Consider the following 25,670-nt stretch of genomic DNA (forward strand, 5'->3'; position numbering starts at 1 on the left):
TTAAATGTATATAAAATGTTCCCAGTTTTAAAAGAATTTAAAAAAAAAAACCACTCGTTTAGGGCAAGAGTCAACAAGTTTCCACATTATAAAATGAAGTTTGTCTCAAGTATCATGTGCTTACTCGTGAAAAAGTGAATTTCTGCACCATCTGCCCTACATTTTTTTCACTCAGCTGACAGATCATTGAATTCTTAGGGCCTTTCAATATAATGCTAGTTGAGTCTTGAATAGAAACACAGTCCTGTAAAAGGAAAAAAATTGGATTTTTAAGCTCAGGAGAAAAATTGTACATTTGCATCTTAGCTAAAAAATTTTTGTAAAAAAGAACATTGAGTCTTATGTAGAAAGAGCCACACCTGAGATTCATTTTCTTTTTCACTTGCTGTGAAAGGCCTAATACGAAGGCAAACTTGTATATGTTCCTTGGAATCCAAACTGTTCCTCTTAAAATAAAAATAAAAAAAATTACCTTCAATTAATAGCATTGCTACTTAGTCTGAATGTCTAGTTTGACAATTAGCATGGTAAGATATTAAATATTAGTTATTTCAGGTCACTTCCCCCACCGTAATTCATTCATTTATTGCTGCAAGTACTTGGTCCTTCTAGAAATTCGCCTTAATCTTATAAAATATTTAAAATGACTTCTTGCGATATACAAAAATATTCTATGCAGTTTAGGCCAAGCAGTAATTGAAAATAAGAGCCACCTGCATACCCCATATTATCCTTTGTATCTAGTAATTAATTTCTGCATTACTAGGGCAGGACAGGAGGAAACTATAGATTTTACCAACATTTCCTGCAAGTTATTGTTTATAATCATCACTTTTTGTGTTGGTATCAAAAGTACCCAGCAAAAAGATTAACTTCAAAATAAGATGAAAACAAGTAGGCCAGTCAATATACGTGAACAAATAATGTCTCTGAATTTCTCTGCCTCTGATGTCAGAATTTAGCCTCTTATAATTAGAGAATCTTTTTTTGATTAATACAAAACAAACTAGACAATGACAGGACTATCAAGGCACAAATACAGGAATTCATTACTATAGCATCTAATTTAAAATGTTTCCCTTTTATTTATACAGAAGTATGGATATGTTTGTTGCTTTATCATTAAAAGCAACAGGATATATAAATGCTTCACAATTTAAGTAATTTCATTTTTTAAATTAACAAAGTAGACTGTTTAACATTCTCACCTGGCTTATATCCAAGTTTGAAGAAACCAGGGAAAATTCATCTGAGAGGTCTGCTTTAAGGTCCTCAACATTTACTGGCCACTTTCTTGGAGATAGCTCAATACTAGCAATATAGGATGGTCTTATCATTGTTGCTTTATCCAAAACTGGTTCCATTCTGCAAAAATAAAGCCAACTATTTAAATAGCATGGCAAGACTGAAGACATGAGAAGCCATCATAATACAAGTTTATATTTCAATATGTATTTTATTTATTTTCAAACCTTACACATAAATACAGTTTCCAACAACAGGCTGGGGCAAAAGGGGAAAAAACATCCCAAGAACTGCACACACACTTTCAGATGTTAGCTAAAGAGGAGCTCCAGCCTGGAAGGATGAAGGGAGAGCATTCAAAAGAATACAGACTATTGACAACAATGCTACCACCCATCATCAAGTATAATTAGGAAGGCCAAAAAAGCATTTGAAAAGCAACTAGCAAAAGACACAGAAACTAACAGCAAAAAGGCAGCAAAAAACCTTATCTATCCTCTAACTTAATCAAACTTATATAAAATGACAAGCAGCTTATATGGAGCAACAAAACAACGAACTATAGCAAGGCAGGTGAGACTTACAAGCTTTACAATCTTAACAAACTATGACTTATCAAACTAAGAAAGAAAAAACAAAACCTATGGTGCACCTTATGCTATGGGGAAGTTACAGAGGGCAGAGTGGTATGTGCCCAGAATACAGCTCCCAAGGCAGCCCCCAAGGAAGCTAAGGGAGGTGGCTGCAGCAGTGGATACAGCTGAAAACAGTCCAAGGCAAAGCCCACAGGAGCAGAACTTAGCAGCAGCACAAACTTATTTTCAGTGGCAGAGTGCCACGGGGTTTAAGAGAGAGGTTTTAAGACACAGACCAAGGTTTAGCTTGAGTCTGTGTGCTGGGGAGACAGAGCCAGCAGCTAAAATAATAAAATAAAAGTATAGAAAGTTTCACAGAGGGATTCTTACCATCCCCCAAGGCAGCAGCAGAGGGGGCAGAAACAGCAAGCACATCAGAAGGCTCGGTACAGTCTTGATAATCAGGAGATCTCTCAGGCAGCAATTCGTTCTTCGGGGGGGGGGGGTTCAAAAATGGGGGTATGCTCAAAAATGAACTGAGAGCCGAGTAAGGACCCCAGAACCCCTGGTTGATCAGACCAGGCAGCAATGCAAGAACCTTTCTGAAGTCTGTTCAAAAAATGTCTGTTTTTAAAGGCAAACCCTGGCAGCTTCCCGCCAGTAGCTCTGATTGGCTCCCTTTCTTACAGGGAGGCAGAGAAAAAACTGCAGGCAGCCAGAGGCATGTTTGGACTAGCCCTGAGCCCAGAGGTATGACTCATGCCCAGGATCCTAAAAACACAATAGGTCTTGCAGCTATGGACAGAGTCTACCCTACACCACGCCCAGGTTTTAACAAGGTGATAACAGGACTAACCCTTTGAACAGGGCAGTGGTCCCACTTAGCACAAGTGGCCATTCCTTTGAGAAGGGCAGAGGCCCTGGTAAACAACTTAACATCAGGGAGGGGCGGCCACAGGAGGAAAACAAGAACAAAATGGAAAATGGAGCTGTAACAGACATCCCCCCGGCCGACCCAAACGGGCTGTGAGGGGGATGTCCCATGCAAAGACCAAAAAAAAGGAGAAAAGAAGAAAAAAAGAGAGGTGTTTTACAAGTCGTCGTGTTCGTAGTATGGAGGTGGTGGTTTGCTGCTGTCCAAGGGGATGGAGGAATACCTCACCTGCAAAGGCAGGGCTGACACAACCTTACGAATTAGCTGCTTGACCACTGCCATCCCCAACAAAAAGACTATAAAAATAATAGCAACAGTAATAAGCCACTGCTCAATGGACTGGGCCCAGGATCCCACTGCTTACGCTTCTTACGAATCTGCACGGCAAAGGAGGACAGTTGGTCAGCCACAGCTGAGATGTTGTTCCACCCAGGCTGAAGGTGCAGGCAACATTGTCCCTTAAAGCGAGGATCAGGGTCCTCTAAGGCAACACAAAAGTCCTTCTGTAGGATGATCTGGATCAGAAGACGGTTCTGCTCGGCGTAGCTGGCCAGGACTGTGGGAGCGTCGCTGGTGGTGTGGCCTGTGAACAGAGGCCGATGAACCCAGTCTGAACCCAGTCTGAACCCAGTCTGTGTCGTTGCAGGCTGAAGCTGGATGCTGGATGCTGTGGAGTTTGTGTGAGAGTTTGTGTGAGAGGGAGTGTGTGAGTGAGTGTGTGTCAGATGGTGAGTGAGAGTGTGTGTGTGTGTGTGAGTGTGAGTGGGTGTGTGTGAGTATGTTAGAGTGAGACTGAGTTTGTGAGTGTGAGTTTGTGTGAGTGTGTGAGAGAGAGCGTGAGAGTGTTTTTTGTGAGAGGGAGTGTGCGTGTGTGTGTGAGTGGGTGAGTGTGAGTGGGTGAGTGTGAGTGGGTGAGAGAGTGAGTGTGTGTGTGAGAGAGTGTTTGAGAGCGTGTGAGTTTGTGAGTGTGAGAGAGTGTGATTGTGTGATGGTGAGTGTGTGTGAGTGTGAGAGTTTTTGAGTGTGTGTGTGTGTGTGAGAGTGTGAGTGAGTCAGTGTGTGTGTGAATACCTGTGAGTGTGTGTGTGTGTGAGAGACTGTGTGAGTGAGTTAGTGTGTGAGTGAGTCAGTGTGTGAGAGAGTGTGTGAGAGTGGGTGAGTGTGTGTGTGAGTGGGTGTGTGTGAGTGTGAGAGTGTGTGTGAGTATGAGTGTGTGAGAGTGTGTGAGTATGAGTGTGTGAGAGTGTAGGAGTGTTAGAGAGTGTGTGAGAGTGTTTGTGTGTGAGTGTGTGTGTGAGTGAATGTGTGTGTGAGTGTGTGTCTGAGTATGTGTGAGTCTGTGTGAGAGTGTGAGTGTGTTTGAGTGTGTGTGTGAATATCTGAGTGTGTTTGAGTGTGTGAATATCTGTGAGTGTGTGTGAGAGACTGTGTGAGTGTGTGAGTTAGGTGAGTGTGAGTGTGTGTGTGAGTGTGTGTGTGTGTGAGAGTGTATGAGTGAGTGTGTGAGAGTGTGTGTTTGTGTGAGTGAGTGTGAGTTTGTGTGAGTGAGTGTGAGAGTGTTTGTGTGAGAGTGAGTGTGTGAGTGTGAGTGTAAGTGTATGTGAGTGTGTGTGAGAGTGTGTCTGTGAGTGTGAGAGTGTGTGTATGTGTGAGAGAGTGTGAGTGTGTGTGTGTGAGAGAGTGTGAGAGTGTGTGTGTGAGTGAGAGTGTGAGTGAGTGAGTGTGTGAGAGAGAGCAAAAGGGAACTCCAGCCCCGTGTCTGCCAGGCTGCAGGCCCTGAAGGCAAGGGCCTAGCGGGTGCAAGGGCCGAAGGGGAAGCGGCCCGGGGAAGCAGACAGATGAGGGGAGAGGAGGAGGACAGCCAGGCTGCTGTCAGAGGGTCCCTGGGCCTGGACCCAGAGTAGAGGGCGGGACTGGGTCCCCCTCTTCTCCCTCGGCTGTACACCCCGCCATCGGCCATGGGCAGCGGCCATCACAGACTACGCCAGATCGTGACTGGAGGGATTAGACTTTGAGGTGTGTGGTTTGACATTGTGGCTGGGGCATAGGAACTGCTGATCAACACTCCCCCACACACCCTGGATGAGGGTGTGGATGGACTAAGGGACACTGCCGGAGGGCAGTGGCCCAGAGAGGATCCGCCGAGCGGGGAGCAACACGGGTCCAGACACCCCAAACTAGGGTGAGACGACGGACGGTACATCACCAGGAGGGGGCGCTCCACTGGACAGAGCTAATTCCCAGACAACCAGCAGGAGGCGCCAGGTGGTGTGTTCCAACCCATTACAGTGCAGTCAAGAAAAACAGATCATAACAAACTAACAGATAACTTGAAGATTATAGCAGACATCTTATTGTTTTAGAGATGAAGCCAATTTCCAGTGGAAGGTACTACCAACTATGCATTTATTTTAATTGAGGTAAAGGTACATTGTTCACTGAAGGAAAGAAGTTACTTCTGAATTAAGTTTAGTTAAAATTGTTTAACTGTAAGGTCAGAGCTTCACTACACCCGCTTGGTAATATGTCACAAATATTGCTTACATTCATTTATGTACAATGAACTAGAGATGAGCTGGGACAAATTCCCAAACTTTAGGTATGTTCAGAACCAGCTCTAGATCCAAATTCTGTTACTCTGAATTCTATTTTGGGCTGAACTGCAATCCCAGATGAGAACACCCTCAAACTTTAATAAAGTTGCACTCAGATTCTTAATGTGCAGTTTGGGCCCATTTCTCATATACAAACTCCACTAGAATTCCCAGAGGACTCAAACATTTGAGTCATTTTCTCATGGGGATTTGTGAGCTCAGGATTATTGAGAGGTAAATCTCAAAAGGGTCCCAAAACATTCCAAAGCAGAGATGTCTACTCAAAGCTTAACCTATTTGCTCTGGTTACTGGATTGGAAAAATCACAAAAACAGTCTTGTGTGTGAGATTCCCCAGACTTCCCAGAAATACAATGACAGTGTTCTTGTGGTACCTGTTCTTTAGCACATGCACTTCCAGTCCAATGAAAAACTACACATGAAATGGAAGACAAAGAGTTGGGTCCAACCTACAAAACAGGGAGTTCACAATCCAAACCTAAGGGGCAGAGTGTTCAGATCTGGGGGTTGATTCAAGCCCATCTCTAGAAAAAAAATGATGACTGAATATTTCCAGATCTCAAAGATTCAGGTGCAGTTCAAAGTTTGGTCACAGGTTCAGGTAGGTTCTTATTTTCTCCAAGCCTGTTAGCTCACTCATTCCTGTTCAAGACTTAAAACTGTGTGCACAGTAAAATTAAGACCTTAAAAAGAGCAACTCCAAGCAGACATTTCTGAAACAGCTGTATGACCATTAGAGTGTGCTCTGCCTCTATTGCTATGCTTTTTAGCCACGGCACTGCAGCAAGTACAGAAAGGGAAATGCATTAACTGAGCCGAGTACAAAGGGCATGATTCCCTGGTAACTTTAAGGCATAGCACCCATCAACAGCTGGATCTTGGCAGCACATCTATCATGAAGCAACAAAGAGTCCTGTGGCACCTTACAGACTAACAGACGTACTGGAGCATGAGCTTTCATGGGTGAATACCCACTTTGTCAGACGCATGACATATTCACCCACGAAAGCTTATGCTCTGGCCGGGGGAGGGTGAGCCGTGGGCAGCTTGCCTGGCGGCTGGGACCCAGTCTCGGGGGTCCCGATCCTTTTTTAAAAGAAAAAAAAAAATTTTTTTGTGCTCCGGGGACCGGGGTGACCTTCCAGCACTCCCCAGAGCCTCTGGGCAAATTTTGAAAAAAAAAGTTCCATGGGCCTGATCCAAATGGCCGGGAATCAGTCCCTGGCTGGGAAGGGTGCGCCCTGGGCTGCTTGCCTGGCGGCCGGGTCCCGGTCTTAGGGGCGTGATCCGTTCCCACCCCCAAGTGTTCCAATGGCTCCCACCTGCCCGGGAGGGACCTGTGGGTCGTGCCCAGCCTGGGGGACCATGGTGTGGGGGGAGCTGTCCGATCAGCCCCCGGGGCCACCAGTTCCACCCGGAGGACCGGGGCTGAAAATTCTTTAAGCCTGGTCTACACTAGGCGTTTAAACCGGTTTTAGGAGCGTAAAACCGATTTAACGCCACAACCGTCCACACTAGGAGGCACCTTATATCGATTTTAATGGCTATTTAAACCGGTTTCTGTACTCCTCCCTAACGAGAGGAGTAGCGCTAATATCGGTATTACCGTATCGGATTAGGGTTAGTGTGGCCGCAGATCGACGGTATTGGCCTCCGGGTGGTATCCCACAGTGCACCACTGACCGCTCTGGACAGCAATCTGAACTCGGATGCAGTGGCCAGGTAGACATGAAAAGCCCCGCGAACTTTTGAATATTTCCTGTTTGCCCAGCGTGGAGCTCCGATCAGCACGTGTGGTGATGCAGTTAAAAATCAAAATAAAGAAAGAGCTCCAGCATGGACCATGCGGATGTGATCGCTGTAAGGGCAGGCAAATCTGTTCTATCAGCGCTCCGTTACAGAAGACGAAATTCAAAATCATTTTTTAAAAATCTCCAGACAGACGCCATAGCAGGGACTCAGCGCACTGCTGCGTGACAAGCGTAACGGAAAGCCAAAGAATCAAATGGACGCTCATGGACTGGAGGACTCAAGCTATCCCACAGTTCCTGCAGTCTCCGAAAAGCATTTGCATTCTTGGCTGAGCTCCAAATGCTTCTAGGGTCAAACACAGTGTCCGCGGTGGGTCAGGGCATAGCTCGGCAATTTACGCACCCCACCCACCCACCCCCAGAAGTGAAAGGGAAAACAATCCTCTCTTGACTCTTTTACATGTCACCCTATCTTTACTGAATGCTGCAGATAGACGCGATGCTGCAGCACTCAACACCAACATCCTTGCTCCCCCCCCCCCGCCATGGGTGGCTGATGGTACAATATGACTGGTATCCGTCCTCGTCATCAGCCTATTGGCACATGGGGCAATGCAAAAGGACTGGTAACCATGCCGACTAGCATCCATTAGGTCTATCAAGGGCGCCTGGCCCTAATTTTTCCTGGTAGATGGTGCAGTATGGCTGGTAACCATCCTCATCATAGCAACAGGGGGCTGAGCTCCATCAGCCCCCACCCTTCATGTGTAAAAAAAAGATTCAATTGCCCCTGGACTAGCAGAGGGATGCTGGGCTCCTCTCCTCCACACTCCTCACACTGTCCTGTCTGGACTATCATAGCAGCTGGAGGCTGCCTTCCACTCATTTCTCACTAACAAGTCACTGTGTCTTATTCCTGCATTCTTTATTACTTCATCACACAAGTGGGAGGACAATGCTATGGTAGCCCAGGAAGGCTGGGGGAAGAATGGAATCAACAGGTGGGGTTGTTGCAGGAGCACCTCCTGTGAATAGCATACAGCTCATAATTTCTGCAGGATCTGACACAGAGCAGCTGTGCTCTCTGGTTCTATGATACAGTGGTTCTCTAGTTCACTTGCCCATATTCTAGGCAGGACTGATTCTATTTTTAGATACCAAAAAGAAGGGATTGACTCAGAGAGTCATTCCCAATTTTGGCTTTTGCGCCCCTGGCTGATCTCAGCAAATGGTGCAGTGCAAAAGGACTGGTAACCATGATCATCTTACTACCAATTTATGGTATGGTAGATGGTACAGTATGGCTAGTAACCATCTCTGCTGTCATGCAAAAGCAAAAGCATGCTGCTGTGTAGCGCTGCTGAATCGCCTCTGTGAGCGGCATCTAGTACACATACGGTGGCAGTCACAAAAGGCAAAACAGGCTCCATGATTGCCATGCTATGGGCATAGGCGCCGGGTTATATGGGCTGGAGGAGCCCCAGCCCCAGGAATATTCAGAGCTGTGGGCTGTGCTCCACCAATATCTGGAGCTGGATTTCTCCCCTGGCCCTGCCTGGAGCAGGCACTGGCCCCTGGCTGCCACTACCATCATCCCCAGCCCCGGAGCATCCCCGCCCACCCAGTAGCGTAGTGGGGTGGAAGGGGGGGAAGCAGCCACTCCCCTTTGAGCACATTTTACAAAATCAGCACCTTTCCAGGCAGCCAGCACTGGGCTCCGGACTTGGAGTCCGGACCGGGTTTTGCGTGTGGCCGCCAGCTGGCTCTGGGCTCTGCAGGCCGCGTGGGCTGGTTGCCGGGCTCCCCCGGGGAGAGGAGGAGGAGCTCGCAGCTGCTCGCTCCCGGAGCCAGGGTGGGCTCTGCCGGGAGGGGGAGGGGCGGCAGCGCAGCCCCCCCCTCCAGTGCGGCGGGGGACTGAGGAGCAGCAGCCCCGTTGGTCCCGGCAGCCCCGTGCAGAGCAAGGCAGCCACGCGGTAGGGAAGGGGGCTCTGAAGCCCAGCTGGTGCTGGTGGAGAGGGAAGGGGGGGGGATGTTTTTTTCTCCTGGTCTCTCTTCAGCAGAGGGGCTGAGGGATCAGCAGGACCAGGAGGCAAAGGAGTGACTTTGGGTTATTGCCCCCCCGCCAGTGCTGCGCCCAGGGCTGTGAAAGGGGGCTTAGTGCAGCTTCTGAAGGATGGGGGGGGGGGTAAAGGTGCTTTAAGGTGCCAGTTGTGTCTCCTCATCTCACTGCTGACTAGCTGCAGCCCCAGTGCTCAGAACTCAGCAGTGATCTCGGGCTGCACAGTGCTCTGTAGTTCTCAATTGTCTGCTAAATGCTTCCACAACCCCACCTTTTCACTCAGTACATCCTGAATAGTGGGGACTGGGGGCGGGGGAGGGGGGAGTGTAGCAGATGCCAATTTGAGGTGAATAGTCTCTTGGTCAGATTCTACTGCGTTTATGGGGCTTTGTGCCATGGGCTGGAGCAAAGTGGCTGGTGGATAACCAGGAATCTGGTTAATAATTGTTCTCTAAATTCAGCTTTCTTCTTTCTCTCTCTCTGAATTATCACTAATTCAAAATAGTAGTGTGCAAGCTGACTGGATAATGGTAATAGCATAATCTCTTGTTATAGCACTGCCTGATTAGTAATTGGGTATGTTGGCTGGCACCTTTTTTTCACTCCCCCTGATGTTAGAACCTGGCTACACAACTGGGGAGGGAAGCTTCCTAGACCTGTGCAGCTGGGGCTTAGGTGAATTTTGTGATACTGTGCCCCTCCCCAGCTACCACCCTGCAGTCCCCACTCCTGCACCATGCTGGGCAAGGGGCAGCCCCATCCCCAGTGAGGCTATGGTGAGGGGTGGCAGCAGGGGAGGCCACACGTGATGGCAACTTCCCCTCCCCCCGGTACCCACCATAGGGGAGGCGAGTGGGCTTTCTGGACCTGAGAGGGACCCTAGGAGCATGTGCAGTGACTGGGGGGGCAGAAGGGGTCCCTCCCCTGGAGCTTGCTGCTGCCAGGGAGGGTGGAGGGGAGTCCTCTTTGGCCCTAGCCCTGGGGCAGCTTGTCTGCACCCCAAGTTCCTTATCCCCAGCCCTGCCCCAGAGTCCTCACCTGACGGGAAAAACACGCAACTTAAATTTGGTGGTCAGTTTAGAGTATCATAGAATATCAGGGTTTGAAGGGACCTCAGGAGGTCAGCTAGTCCAACCCCCTGCTGAAAGCAGGACCAATCCCCAACTAAATCATCCCCGCCAGGGCTTTGTCAAGCCGGGCCTTAAAAACCTCTAAGGAAGGAGATTCCACCACCTCCCTAGGTAACCCATTCCAGTTCTTCACCACCCTGCTAGTGAAAAAGTTTTTCTTAATATCCAACCTAAACCTCCCCCACTGCAACTTGAGACCATTGCTCCTTGTTCTGTCATCTTCTACCACTGAGAACAGTCTAGATCCATCCTCTTTGGAACCCCCTTTCAGGTAGTTGAAAGCAGCTATCAAATCCCCCCTCATTCTTCTCTTCTGCAGACTAAACAATCCCAGTTCCCTCAGCCTCTCCTCAGAAGTCATGTGCTCCAGCCCCCTAATCATTTTTGTTGCCCTCCACTGGACTTTCCAATTTTTCCACATCCTTCTTTGTAATGTGGGGCCCAAAACTGGACATAGTACTCTAGATGAGGCCTCACCAATGTTGAATAGAGGAGAATGATCATGTCTCTCGATCTGCTGGCAGTGCCCCTACTTATACAGCCCAAAATGCTGTTAGCCTTCTTGACAAAGGCCAGAGGAGAGAGTGTTAGTGCCTGTGCGGACTTCCAGGAAGCGCATGGTGTGGAAGGGGATGCTGGGATACTCTGGAGGAACCACTCCTTCAAAGCCAGTCAGGACTCTGGGGGAGCCTTCTCTCTGAGCAGACTGTCTCCAGGGCAAGAAGCTTACACCTTCCTGGGTCTGACCTCAGAGCATTCAGCATGCCCTTCCACACCATGCACTTTCCGCAGTGAGTCCACCCAGGCGGGGTCCTGGGGCAGCCAGAGGTCCCTGCACCCCAACTCTGCAGTCAGACGTGACTCTCAGCCAGCCAGTAAAACAGAAGGTTTATTAGATGACAGGATCACAGTCTAGAACAGACCGTGTGGATACAGAAAACAGGACCCCTCAGTCAGGTCCATCTTGGGGGGTGTGGAGCCCAGACCCAAGTTCTGGGCCTCGCCCCATTTCTCCAGCCAGCTCCAAACTGACACTCCCTCCTCTGGCCTTTGTGTCTCGATTCCGGACAAGGAGGCCACCTGATCTTTGTCCCCAACACCTTCAGTTGGCACCTTGCAGGGGAAACTGAGGCACCCACACAGTATTCAGAGAAAATATTAAGAACATTCCCACTTCATCACAACAGGTGCAACAAAATATAATACTGTATATTGAAGTAGGCAAGTGCTGCTTCTGACTTTCCACTTGTAATTGACCCTTGTAATCTTGTGGCACTGACGTGTTGTAGCTTCATTTTATATCGGCTTACAGGGCGGGGGGGGCACCACTATTTTGGGCCCCACCAAAAATTACACAAACCTCCGCCTATGGCTATGGCATCTGCCAAGGCAATCCAGGGAAAAAAGGCGCGAAATGCTTGTCTGCCATTGCTTTCCCAGAGGAAGGAGTGACTGACGACATTTACCCAGAACCACCCGCGACAATGATTTTTGCCCCATCAGGCACTGGGATCTCAACCCGGAAATTCCAAGGGGGGGAGGCTGCGGGAACTATGGGATAGCTACGGAATAGCTACCCACAGTGCAACGCTCCAGAAATCGACGCTAGCCTCGGACCGTGGACGCACACCACTGATTTAATGTGTTTAGTGTGGCCGCGCACACTCAATTTTATACAATCTGTTTTGCTAAACCGGTTTATGTAAATTCGGAATAATCCCGTAGTGTAGACGTACCCTTAGTCCCTTCCCGGCCACCAGGTCAACCCAGAGCCCCGACCGCCGAAGTGGGAACCGGGTTGACCTGGGTGGCCAGTGATCTCGCCGGCTGGCCACCAGGTCAACGTGGTTCTCCCTTTGGAGGTTGGGGCTCCGGGTTGTCCTAGTGGCCAAGGATCTTGCCGGCTGGCCACCAGGTCAACCCGGTTCTCCATTTGCAGGTTGGGGCTCCGGGTTGACCTGGTGGCCGGTTTGCTTTCCTACCCACACCGAGGGCAGCGCAGCAGCGCTCCTGAGGACCTCTGAGGGGGGCTTAATAGTCCAGCCGGAGCAGGTCCAGGGAGAGGCTTAATATTCGACCCCTGGCGGTTTGGGGATGGCGGGGAAGGTTTAACAATCATTCCCCAGGCGGTCCGGGGGAAGGCTTAAGAGTCCCTTCCCGGCCCCCGGGTCAACCCGGTTCTCCCTTCTGCCGTTGGAGCTCCAGCCGGGAACAGTGAGCCCTGGGCAGCTTGCCTGGTGGCCAGGACTCGGTCTAGGCTGCCCCGTTCTTTTTTTTTTTTTTTTCAAATAAATAAAATTTGGGGGAGCTCCGGGGACCAGGCTGTCCTTCTGGCACTCCCTGGCAGCGTCGGGGAAAGATTTTGGGGAAAAAAAAATTACTTCCATGAGCCTGATCAGTACTACCGGGAGGAAGTCTGGGGCTGCGGCTGGCGATGGTGAATCCAAGGTGACTTGCCAAAAGCCGTGAACCGCTCTCACGGCCCTGATCCTTATTTTTTTTCTTCAAGGTAATCTCAACTTTTTCCACAGGATGGCAGCACTGAGCTGGCCACCAGGTCAACCCAGTTCTCCCTTCAGCCGTTGGAGCTCCAGCAGGGGATGGTGAGCCCTGGGCAGCTTGCCTAGTGGCCAGGACCCGGTCTCGGAGGTCCCGATCATTTTTTTTTTTTTTTTTTAAACAAATATTATTTTTGTGGGGGGGGGCGGGTCGGGGGACCAGGGTGAACTTGTAGCACTCCCCAGAATCTCTGGGCAAATTTTGAATAAATAAACAAACAAACTTCCAGGGTTTGGATCCTAACGGCCGGGAGGCAGTCTCTCTCTGCGGGTTGTATACCAACTGGAGATAAAGTATAAAATGCTGCAAATCAGCTCAGTCTGGGCTGACCACCGGAGGGGAAGGACGCACACCACTAGCTCCTGCCGAGGGAGGGCATGTGAGCCAGGATCCAGGAGTCAGCCAAGCCGAGGCACTACCTGAAAGGGGCGGCCCAGAGGAGGAACTGACAGGAGGACCCTTCGTCACAGAGGTACTGTCGTTCCCGGTAGGAAGTAACCCAGGGGAACTATAGAGATAAATGGTGTTAACGCTGTATTGATCTCCGCTGAGCGAGTGGCAAGGAAAGCTTGCCGCTACCATGGCCCTGGGTTGGCGCTCAGTGGAGAGGGCGGGCCCGAGCGCCTCTACCCCCTCACCGTGAGGGTTTATATGGACTCTGTCCGCTAGGCCACATTACCCCACTCGAAGGGAGGGTTACATGGACCCTAGCCACTAGGCAATGGTACCCTGCTCAAAAGGGGGTTTATATGGACCCTAGCCACTAGGCCGTGCTACTGCTCCAGACAGGGGGACAGTAGAGAAGATGGCCGAGAGGCTGTACTAGGCAGAGGGGCAGCCACAAGGACTGGAGAGTGGTGAGGCATGGACACCCCATCCTATGCCTGCCACAAGAGGGTGCTGTGGTGACAGGCCCACCACAACTGGTGGAGAATGCAAGCATCGATCAGGGCCCCAAGAAGCTTTTGAAATGGCTGCTGGAGAACCAACAGTAGCAGGCGCCGCAACAGCAACACCAGCAGTTAGCCACACAACAGCAGTTACAAGCGCAGCAACAAGAGCAACAACAGCAACAGCTGATTCAGGAGCTGACAGACCAACAACAGGCTAACCAGGAGCAACTGGTTCAGCGGATGGCAACGCTAATAGGACAGGCACCAAGTCGTCCCCCCCGCTCCGGGAGCAGTAGGGGGCAGCTCCAGTGAGGGGCTCGGAGGACTACCAGTGCACCGAATGAAGATGGAGCTGGAGAATGACCCCGAGGCCTTCCTGGTGACTTTTGAGGGGGTTGCAACCGCTGTACAATGGCCTCCCACACATTGGGCCACTATTCTAGCCCCCTACCTGACAGGCCCAGCTCAAGCAACATACTGTAACCTCAAGCCACGGGATGCCCTGGACTATTCGAAGGTCAAGGCCGCCATCTTAGACCAAACCGGCATCAGCCCTGAGACTTACCGACAGCGACTCCGCAGAGAAAGGTACATGCCGGAAGCCAGACCACGTGCCGTCACCCAGCGGATCCGCGACCTCTGCTGGAGGTGGTTAGAAACCGAACAACAGACGAGTGTCCAAGTAGCCGAGGCCGTGGCATTAGAACAGTTCCTGCAGACCCTTCCCACCGGCAGGAAAGAGTGGGTACAGAGACATCGCCCGAGGACCCTCGCAGAGACAACCTCCCTGATGGAGGATTATCTGACAGCAGAGGGAGAACTGAAGACAGGCTCCAAGGGGGTGGGGGGCTCGGGTGAAAGGAACCTGAACCCGGGCCAGGGAGCCCGTAAGGTGAACGGGGGAGGCCCCCATCGGTACACCCAGACATCAGGGAAACGTGCGACCCACGGTGCCAAGGACCCACCCGGTGCAAACCTCATATGGAACCAAGATGACACACTGGGGCGGTAGAGTAGCCCCCGCCATACCCCGACCGAAGAAGGGAAGCGGGACCAGTGTTATGAGTGTGGACAGATAGGGCACTTCCAGAAGGCGTGCCTGTACATGGATTGTAATTATGGGCAGGTCTGGACTGCTGGTCACCGGGCCCGGACGTGGGAGCCAGGGAAAATAGTCATACTGGTGAATAGGTGGGATGGCTACCTGGGCCTTGGTGGACTCAGGGTGTAGCCAGACGGTCATCCGGGCCGGGCTGATAGAGCCTTCCGGTCCCACCAGGCCCCCCCCCCCCCCCATCAGCCTACAGTGTATTCACAGGGACGTGAAGCCAGATCCCACCATCTGGGTGCAGCTCAAAGTGGCTCGGCACCAAGTGTAGCATCTAGTCGAGGTAGCCCCAAAGTTGGCTTACCCAGTGATCCTGGGACGTGACTGGCCAGGCTTTGCCGACCTTCTCCAGGAGTGGGGTACACGCCCCCTGGGAAGAAAAGTGGGGGGGCGTGCTAGAAGGCCGGGATTATTAGGCCAGCCAGTGGCGGACGACCCCCTGGAGGGGCCCTCAGGGAATCCTGAAATAGAGGAATGGAGCCAAACCCCTACCAAAGCCCCAACAGAAGAAGGCCATGAATGGCTGGATGTAGACGCCGACTTCCTGGAAGAACAACGTGGGGATATCACCCTCAGTCGGGCCTGGGAGCAGGAGACAGGATCCCCTGGGGAGGAAGGCTTGCCCCTATGCCGGCAGCAAGGACCCCGATTTGAAATCCACCATGACTTACTCTATCGGGTAGTCCAGGCACCACAGACAAAAGAAGACCTGCACCAACTGTTGGTCCCACGGCGGTTCTGACAGAACTTGCTCCACTTGGCTCACTCAGTGCCATGGGCAGGGCACCTGGGGAGGGAGAAAACACTGCAATGGGTGGCCTAGAGGTTCTTCTAGCCAGGCATCCATAGGGAGGTACGGGACTACTGCTACTCAGGTCACCCACCACCATTTAACCTACCAGCCCGGTGCCTAGCACACGCCAGGCAGAGGCTGCTGGGATACTGCCCGCACTCCTCCTGCTGGCACACAGAGGGACTGCACACAGGAGGACGCACACCACACCTGCTGTCTTACCTCTTCCTCCTCCGTCCTGGGCCCAGCGCTCACGTCAGTGTCGGTGCCGTCCTCCCCCATGGACGTAGGCTGTTTGTCCCGCCTGGGTCAGGGAGGGAAAAAACACAAGAGGGCACTGGAGTTTTCTAAAACCATTATTGTCAGCTGGGCAGTTTCCTGGGGCAGAGCCGGGGATGTCTGAGTCACTGGTGGGTGTGCTGGGGGTTGCCCAGCTACTCTGACAACAGACACAGGGATGTAACAGGTCCCCTCCAGCCCAGGAGTGGGCGGCAGATAAAGCTACCGGGGCCTCTTTGGTCCTTGTGAAGTGCTATAGAAGGGCCCAGCGTTGAATAGCCCAAGGGGGAGACAGCCACGTCAGTATGTTATTCTTCTGAGGGGAGCCAGCTAACGTGCACTTGGTTCCTATATGCAGGCCTGGCTCAGAGCTGGAGCCCACCACTCCCATGCAGGGGCGCAAGTGGCTCAGAGGAAATGGGATCTGGCTGCAGTGGGGAGGGGGGCTTAGGCCTGGCCAGCAAATCCCCTGCTCGTTGAGTCGATTCCGTTTCCATCAGGGAACGGGGAAGGGGAAGCGGAGGGCACGTTTCACTTCGAGGCAGCCAGCCCGCAGCTTGGAGAGAACCTTTAACAGCCTCCATTTCTAGCAGTTCCAGCTCCCTGCAACACCAGCAGCACCCTGCCCTGTTGGCTCTGGCCCATCCCGCCTCAGCAAGGCCCTAGCACAGGGGTGGGCAAACGTTTTGGCCTGAGGGCCACATCTGGGTTGCGCAAGGCTCTGCCCCCCCAAACAGCCTGGCCCCCGCCCCCCTATCTGCCCCCTCCCACTTCCCACCCCCGACTGCCCCCCTCAGAACCTCCAACCCATCCAAATACCCCCTGCTCCCTGACTGCCCTCCCGACCCCTATCCACATCCCCGCCCCGACAGCCTCCCCGGGACTCCCACCACCATCCAACCCCCCTCTGCTCCTCGTCCCCTGACCACCACCCCCCGGGACTCCCCAACCCCTGATTTCCCCCCAAGATCCCACCCCCTTATCCAACCCCCCTGCTCCCTGACTGCCCTCCCGATCCCTAGCCACATCCCCACCCCCTGACAGGCCCCTCGGAACTCCCACTCCCAACCCTCCCTGTTCCCCATCCCCTGACCACCCCCCCAGAACCTCCGCCCCATCCAACCACCCCCTCCTCCCCCACAAGACCTCCCACTCTTACCCAACCCCCCCACTCCCTGCCCCCTTACCAGCGGCAGGAGCTCGCAGCCATGACACCAGGCCAGAGCCGGCTGCGCGCCTCACGCTGCCCAGTGGGAGAGGCGGGCCAGAGCACAGTCAGCATGGTGGTGTGGCTGTGGGGGAGGGGAGGGGCCGGGGACTAGGCTCCCCTGCCAGGATCTCAGGGGCCGGGCACGATGGTCCCACAGGCAGGGCCGGCTCTAACATTTTTGCCGCCCCAAGCGAAAACAAAGAGCGCCCTCCCCCCGAGCGTCGCGTCGTGCCGCCCAAGTCCCCGCCCCCCCAAGCGACGCCCCGCCCCCCCGAGCGCTGCACCGCCCAAGTCCCCGCTCCCTCGGAGCGCCGCGCCACCGAAGTCCCCGCCCCTCCAACATGGCGCCCCGCCTCCCACACCCCGCCCCCCCCAGCGCCGCCCGGCCGAACCAAAAAAACCCAGATCGCCGCCTCGTCCCAAGGTGCCGCCCCAAGCACGTGCTTGGTAGGCTGGTGTCTGGAGCCGGCCCTGCCCTCAGACTGGATGTGGCCCGCAGGCCGTAGTTTGCCCACGTCTGCCCTAGCAAGTGCCCCTGCTGAGCCAGGCCTCTGGCTGAGAGGAGCAGAGGAGCCCAAAGGGAATTCCATTTCAGAGGTCAGTTTGTGTGGCTGGAGCCAAGTGCCTGTTCAAAGTCAGAGCCATTGGCAGAGCTTCACCCGTCTGGGGGGATTTCTCTTTCAGAACAGCCACTGCTGTCCACCCTAAACAGATCTCTCCTTGCTTAACCGAAGACCTGGACTGAGCATGGGCCAGTCAGAATGGGGATATACGGGGATGGAAAAATTACTAAAGAGGCGACATGCTACATTTGAAAACTGCTACTAAACACACCCCCCCCCCCCCCGCGGCCTATTCAGCCACACTGCCTAGATCCTCCTATTTAATACCTCCACTCACCGGCCTGCATTGTGATCACACCAGCTCAGGCCCCAGTCCTACAGCTGGATCCCCACCTCGTGCCTGCACAGAGACCCACTGACTTCAACATTATCCCGGGAGGATCCTTTTGCAGGACTGGAGCCTAGCGTTAAAACCAGCAAAAAATAACCACCGAGATTGTCCTGGATGACAACAGTTTAAAACCAGATAAAGAGCGAGCCTTATGATCTTTGCTCCTTATGATCTGAGCAGGGAGTCAGGACGCTGGGGCTATTCCCCGCTCTGCGGGGGACTTCCTCTGTAGACTTGGGTAAGTCACCTCGCTTCCCACCTGCAAAAGGGGGCTATACCGATCTCATAGAACTGGAAGGGACCCTGAAAGGTCCCTGAGTCCAGCCCTATGTCTTCGCTAGCAGGACCAAGTACTGATTTTTCCCCTAAGTGGCCCCCTCAAGGATTGAACTCACAAACCTGGGCTTAGCAGGCCAATGCTCAAGCCACTGAGCTATCCCTGCCCCCCACATATGTAGGATAATTTACCTATATCTAAGGAAAAGGTGTTGGAAGGATTAGTTAGTGTTTCCAAAGTGCTACAAGACCCTTGCTTGGAAGAGACTAGGGAGGGGCAAAGAAGCGTGACAGTGATAAAAAGGACAGGAGCTGCCGGTCAGAACGAGATGCATGAGCCTGCTGAGCTGGGCTGGGGAAGTCATGGTGGGAGCCCCCCCGTACTAAGCCCAGACAGACTTTGCAAGAGGCAACCTCACGGAGAAGGAAAATCTTGACTTACTTTTTGTTGGAGATGAAGTCGAGGGCCTGGTAAACAAGAGAGTAGAGATATTCCACCTGCCAAAACAAGGCCAGAAGGTTAGAGGCTGGGAGGCAAGGATCTCAGGGAGGCTGCCTCAGTTTGGGTCTAGGGTAAACAGGGGTTCCTGAAGAGGCCCCTTGATCACTTCAGTGTTCTCACCAGGTCTTGGCACTTTCAGCCTGAACTCCAGCATTGGGGAGCATTTTGCCTGAGGAACAAAGTACTAGGCGAGACTTGTAGCTTCTGCAGGCTGCATGTCCATATACAGACAGAGACGGGAGCAGCCACAGTGGGGGCTGGGTGATGTCTACCGTTTCAGGGCTACATTTAATACATCAGCACCTGTGCAGCTGGCTTAACCCTTTCAGAGTCAAGCAAAACTCCCCAAAGCACCCACTGCCCAAGCCCGCAGCTGGCAAACCCCACAGAAGCTCTCCTCCCGGCCTTGCAGGGGCAGCAGGAGTGAGCACAGCAGTTCCCCTCAGCTTCCCCACCTTCTTGCTGTAGATGCAGGCAGAACCCTGGATCAGCAGAGCCGCCTCTATGAAGTTCATGGTGGTTTTGCCGCCGTCGAAGGAAATGCAGATCTGGTCCAGCTGCAGAACACGCACACGGGAAGACACAAGCTGATTTTACAGACTGGGTTGGATGCAAGACTTTTCCCACCACATTCTCTTGTAATCTTTGGGGCTGCAGCTCTTCCACAGGTGGCAATGGTTCTCCAAGGAACAGGTCTGTGCTGTGCAGAGCATCTTTTCTAAAGCTCCTGTGGATCCAGGAGCACTTCACAGGGAGGGCAGGGAGCAAAAGGAAAAGGTCTGAGGTCCAGAACTTGATATTTAGAGTTTAAAGCCAGTGACAACGTGGCAGGGCTGGCCTAAGGGACAGGAACATTAGGGATCGAAACGAGCGCCACATGCTAGGAATTCCAGCTGCATGGACACACTGTGGCACTTGGATACCGACACTCCTCCCCGCTACCCTGGTCTTCGTGGATGGAAAGATTACCTTACCTCCTCCAGATACTCCCCCAGCTGGGCTGCCACATCCACCTCCCAGTTCTTTGTGAGATCTCGGATGGGCTGCAGAAGGTGCAGGAAGCGGGACTCCACATTCTCCATTGTAACAGATCCCTAGAAGTGCAAGAAGTTACATTTCATCCAGGAGCCAGGCAGACAAGCCTACAGTCAGTAAGGGACAGAAGGAGGACACAGGTCCATCTGTTTTCTGACAACGCTGTCATTTGTGGCCTGTAGTCATTTAATGGGATGCAGTCAGCTCAAAGCTGGCTCCAATTTTGTTTTTATAAAATATCAGCTTTTGTAAAACCTGAGGCCAATCAAAATGTTGTAATTCAAACAAAAAATGGCTTTGCTTTGACATAAACATTCCCCTGTGTTGTCACAACACAGGGTAAGAGTAAGCTAGTGTCTGAGAACCTACAAATAAAAATATTTATATTTTAGACCTACACAAATGTCTGTAAACAAACAAACCTGACCATGAAACTGACTAGAAATCCCAGTGAAAAAAAGTGAAGCATGTAGCATAAATTACTGATTTTATTATTTATACATTAGCAGCACCTAGTCGGAATTATGACCTTGTTGGGCTGGTTAATCTGCAAACCTGAGCTCCAATTCTGCAAACAGTTAAGCACACATGTGACCCGACTCCTGGGTCTAAGGACCCAGTCTGGTACAAAACGTAATTTTCCCTCTGTTGATACTCACACCTTCTTGTCAACTGTAGGGAATGGGCCACATCCACCCTGATTGAACTGGCCTCGTTAGCACTGACCCCCTCACTTGGTAAGGCAACTCCCATCTTTTCATGTGCTGTGTATGTACACCTGCCTACTGTATTTTTCACTCCATGCATCTGATGAAGTGGGTTATAGCCCACAAAAGCTTATGCTCAAATAAATGTGTTAGTCTCTAGGTGCCATGACTCCTCGTTGTTTTTACACAGGTGCAGGCTCACTCATGGCCCGACTACTCTGAATTTGGGCATCACACAGGAACTTCTTACATTACAGGAAGAAAAAGCTGACATTCACTCCACACCTGAATGTTCTCCTCAAAGCCATCCCATCCCATGTGCCTCTCCTATCCTGCCCGGGCCGTGGATAGTCCCTCGCCTCCCCGTTTTTTAGCCGGTGTCATACAGGACTGCAGTATCCATCTAGCTGTCAGAGAGGGATTGAGGGGTGTCACGGAGTGTGGGGGAGTCCGACTCTGCACCCCTCTTCCTGGGACTCTCAGTGACTCTCAGCCAGCCACTAAAACAGGTTTATTGGACAACAGGAACACAGGCTACAGCAGACCTTGTGGGCAGAGCCAGGACCTCTCAATCTGGTCCTTCTGGGGGTGCAGGGAGCTTAGTTCCCAGCTTGGGATTCCCTGCACTGCACCCCCCAAGCCCCCAACCGAAAACTGACCCACCCCTCTCCACTCGGCTCTCTGCCTTTGTCTAGCTTCCCGGGGAAAGGTGTTGACCTGACCTCCCCTCCCCCCTGCCTAGCTCAGGTATTGTCCCTCACCTAAAGTCATAAGAACATAAGAACATAAGAAAGGCCGTACCGGGTCAGACCAAAGGTCCATCTAGCCCAGTATCTGTCTACCGACAGTGGCCAATGCCAGGTGCCCCTGAGGGAGTGAACCTAACAGGCAATGATCAAGTGATCTCTCTCCTGCCATTCATCTCCATCCTCTGACGAACAGAGGCTAGGGACACCATTCTTACCCATCCTGGCTAATAGCCATTTATGGACTTAGCCACCATGAATTTATCCAGTCCCCTTTTAAACATTGTTATAGTCCTAGCCTTCACAACCTCCTCAGGTAAGGAGTTCCACAAGTTGACTGTGCGCTGCGTGAAGAAGAACTTCCTTTTATTTGTTTTAAACCTGCTGCCTATTAATTTCATTTGGTGACCCCTAGTTCTTGTATTATGGGAATAAGTAAATAACTTTTCCTTATCCACTTTCTCAACATCACTCATGATTTTATATACCTCTATCATGTCCCCCCTTAGTCTTCTCTTTTCCAAACTGAAGAGTCCTAGCCTCTTTAATCTTTCCTCATATGGGACCCTCTCTAAACCCCTAATCATTTTAGTTGCTCTTTTCTGAACCTTTTCTAGTGCTAGAATATCTTTTTTGAGGTGAGGAGACCACATCTGTACACAGTATTCGAGATGTGGGCGTACCATGGATTTATATAAGGGCAATAATATATTCTCAGTCTTATTCTCTATCCCCCTTTTAATGATTCCTAACATCCTGTTTGCTTTTTTGACCGCCTCTGCACACTGCATGGACATCTTCAGAGAACTATCCACGATAACTCCAAGATCTTTTTCCTGACTCGTTGTAGCTAAATTAGCCCCCATCATGTTGTATGTATAGTTGGGGTTATTTTTTCCAATGTGCATTACTTTACATTTATCCACATTAAATTTCATTTGCCATTTTGTTGCCCAATCACTTAGTTTTGTGAGATCTTTTTGAAGTTCTTCACAATCTGCTTTGGTCTTAACTATCTTGAGTAGTTTAGTATCATCTGCAAACTTTGCCACCTCACTGTTTACCCCTTCCTCCAGATCATTTATGAATAAATTGAATAGGATTCCTCCCCGGCTCTCCCATCCCCCACACAGACAGTCTCTACTCCATCAGAAGGGGTCAGACCCAGGAGCAAAGATGGAAGGGGGGCAAGGAATGTGACAAGGTGGAGTGATAAGGGCTCAGGGAGGGGTCAGACCCTAGATCAGTGGTTCTCAACCAGGGGTACATGTACCTCTGGGGGTACACAGAGGTCTTCCAGGGAGTACATCAACTCATCTAGAGATTTGCCTAGTTTTACAACAGGCTACATAAAAAGCACTAGCGAAGTCAGTACCAACAAAAATGTCACACAATGTCTTGTTTCTACTGCTCTATATACATTGAAATGCAAGTATAATATACATCTATTCCAATTTATTTTATAATTATATGGTACAAATGAGAAAGTCAGCAATTTTTCAGTACTAGTGTGCTGTGACACGTCTGTATTTTGAGTCTGATTTTGTAAGTTTTGAAGTGAAGTAAAGCTTGGGGTATGCAAAGCAGAACAGACTCCTGAAAGGGGTACAGTAGTCTGGAACGGTTGAGAACCACTGCCCTAGGACGCAGTCCGATCATGATACGCAGGTGCAAAAGGGGACAAGGATAAAAGGAACCAGGGTCTTTCCAGGGATACATGAGACTCAGGATGGTTTGTGTATCTTGGGGAAGACCCTGATACCAGACTGGGGTTTTCCCCACAGCATCACCCCCCCACACACACTCTGGCCCCCTGTCCCCCAAACACCCCCCAAGCTCTGGCCTCCCATCCCCACAGCACCCATCTCAGCTCTGCCCCATCCCCACACCCCAGCTCTGCCCTCCACAGCTCTGTGCCCCCCATTCCCACAGCACCCCCCAGCACCACACAGCTTTGTGCAGCCCCTCAGCTCTAGCCCCCGCCCCCCAGCGCCCCTCCATCCCCACAGAACCCCGCAGGGTTACCGACCCTCCAGGACTGGCCCGGAGTCCAGCAAGGAAAGATTCGGTTATGTGACGGGACCTCCCGGAACACGTCCCGCCCTGACAGAACCCCCCGCCCCGGTTCCCGGGCAGTACCATACCGGGAGGGGGGGTGAGGCATTGGGGTGTCCGGACCGTACCACGGGACGGGGCTGGGGGGGATGTTGCACCAGGACCGCACCACACTCACCCCGCAGCACGGGGGGGGAGGGGGGGAACAGCTCCGCTCCGCCCCCGAGCCCGGCCACCATTTTGTTTTTCCCGCTCAGAGCGGTGAAGTCAGTCAGCGCGTGAGGCGAGCGGGGGGGCCGTGATTGAACAATACTAACTCCGACTGGGAAGGAGAATCTGATTCCTGATTGTAAGCAGCGGAATGTAATGGGCTAAAATTGTCACTGTAGTTATTGTCTCTTCCCTCAGAATTTTGTCTATCAAATCAATTTTCAGTGTGTGGACTGGTGACACTAGTTTAAAAGTTCTACGTCAATTCTTAAGGATGCTGCTTTCTTTGTCTGAACTTAGCATAGTTTTCATATAAAGTACCGGGCCTTGGTTGGTTGCAACTGTCTTAGCAGGAAGGTTGTGGCAAAGCGAATGGACTATGTGCAAATACAGGGTGCTCTTGATTACCTAAGAGAGACCATCCCTCATAATGTTCTGTGGATGTGGAGAGTTTATTGCACATGAAGGGTTACAGCCCCTAATGGGAAGTGGCCAGCAGGTCCTATGAGTTCTTCATGCTTGTTAGACAAAAGGGCCAAATATATGCTTAGGTTAGCATGTGCTCGTATATTTATCATTTTCCCTGCCTGTTTTTCTAGTAGCTATCCATGTCTAAAGTTACATGGACACAGAATATGTATGATGTATACCTATAAAGGGAATGAGTTAAACAGATGTGCCTGCCCATGGGAGAGGATGTGAAGAGAGGGGAACCATAATAGAAGGAATGCGGGGGAAAGAGGGGGGGAAGGCGAGTAGATGGCCCCTAATTTCTACCAGACACAAACTTAAAGAATGCATAGGTTAGCAGAATTAAAGAACGCATAGGTCAGCAGAATTCGACACGCTACATTGTTTGGTCGTAGGTATAAAAGGACATGCTTTTTGCCTGTATGACGTGCTCCTTCTCAGGCACGAGCCGAGAAAGACACCCGCTCAGCTGACTGAATAAAGAATCTGGTAACCGTCCTCCTGTCCTTCCGTGCCTCCTTGGGGTAATTGGGAAAGCTCCAGGGAGAACGAGCCTATTTGGTTAACATGCTGATGGCTTCGTTATGGTGTTGGATTCAGCTGCACTTGTCTGGATCTCCTTGGTGCTTAAAGGCATGTTACGAGGTGAGGAGTCATTCCTGCACTGCTGGTTACTCAGTCATTACCATTGTTGTATGTATTGCACAGCCTGGAAGGGTAAGGAGAGAGAATTTGCCTCCAAGTTTCTTGTGTATAATGGACGGGTGCATGGTGGCTGTTCTATGCCATATCATTTTATAATTTGGTGGGGGGGTATTTGTAAAAGATTTTAAAACAAAATGAACCAATTTTTTTTACCATTCACAACTGAATTTCAAAGAGAGATAAGGAGTGGGCAGCAGAGGGGGTTTAAATAATGATCCACTGTTGGCAAGAAAACAGTTTTGTGCAGAACTGAGAGGAATTTACCTCCAGCAACAGTTCAGGTGCCTCTTGTTAAGTCCTCCTCATACCGGTAAAAGGCGCTGAACTGGAGTAAGTTAAGCTGCTGTAGGCTCTTTTATACCAGTGTAACTGCATTCACGCCAGGAACATTTTGCTGCTTTAGCTATACCGGTATAGTTAACGTGGCAAAACAACTGAGAAGTGAGAAACCCTAATTCTTGATGTGGATGAGATTCATTAAGATTGCTGTGATGGCAACAAAAGATGAAATCTCTCAGATCTCTTAGGGAATTTTCTTGCAGAGAAACCCAGGATTCTCATGCATAAGGATCACACCCTTACATCAAAGAAGCAAACAGCTAATTCTTGCTCCCAACTCTTTTCTCACCCCTTCCCCATCAACTTACTGAGAATCTATGTGGCAGTTTTGCGCTGCTTATCATCACGTAATGACACTTGCATGGGCAGCACTGGCAGGAGCAGGTGACTTCTGAAACAAATCGCAAGTTACTAACCAAACTCAGTTGCCTTTGCAGAAACTCTCTCTCCAAATGTGAATTGATTTTACTAAATGCCTTTGCCCTGAATGACTGCAAAGCCATGAAGAGTGATAGACCCA

At 51.1% G+C, this 25,670-nt stretch overlaps 1 protein-coding gene and 1 long non-coding RNA gene across 2 annotated transcripts; both read right to left on the minus strand.

The window, feature by feature from the left end:
* Positions 1-212: 212 nt before the first annotated feature.
* Positions 213-1,288, minus strand: LOC123361200. The gene is made up of 3 exons (XR_006576123.1): positions 1,209-1,288; positions 360-446; positions 213-244 (listed from the first exon to the last, which is right to left on the minus strand). It is a non-coding gene; the product is annotated as an uncharacterized LOC123361200 (long non-coding RNA).
* A 13,854-nt stretch (positions 1,289-15,142) lies between these two features.
* Positions 15,143-19,969, minus strand: LOC123361202 (condensin-2 complex subunit H2-like). Its single transcript, XM_045001333.1, has 5 exons — positions 19,857-19,969; positions 19,338-19,439; positions 18,823-18,878; positions 15,884-15,965; positions 15,143-15,238 (listed from the first exon to the last, which is right to left on the minus strand). The coding sequence occupies exons 1-5, from the start codon at positions 19,962-19,964 to the stop codon at positions 15,143-15,145; spliced, it is 444 nt and encodes a 147-aa protein (XP_044857268.1). The 5' UTR covers positions 19,965-19,969.
* Positions 19,970-25,670: the final 5,701 nt, after the last annotated feature.

This window comes from Mauremys mutica, unplaced genomic scaffold (genome assembly GCF_020497125.1).
Source record: "Mauremys mutica isolate MM-2020 ecotype Southern unplaced genomic scaffold, ASM2049712v1 Super-Scaffold_100406, whole genome shotgun sequence".
Lineage (NCBI taxonomy): Eukaryota > Metazoa > Chordata > Testudines > Geoemydidae > Mauremys > Mauremys mutica.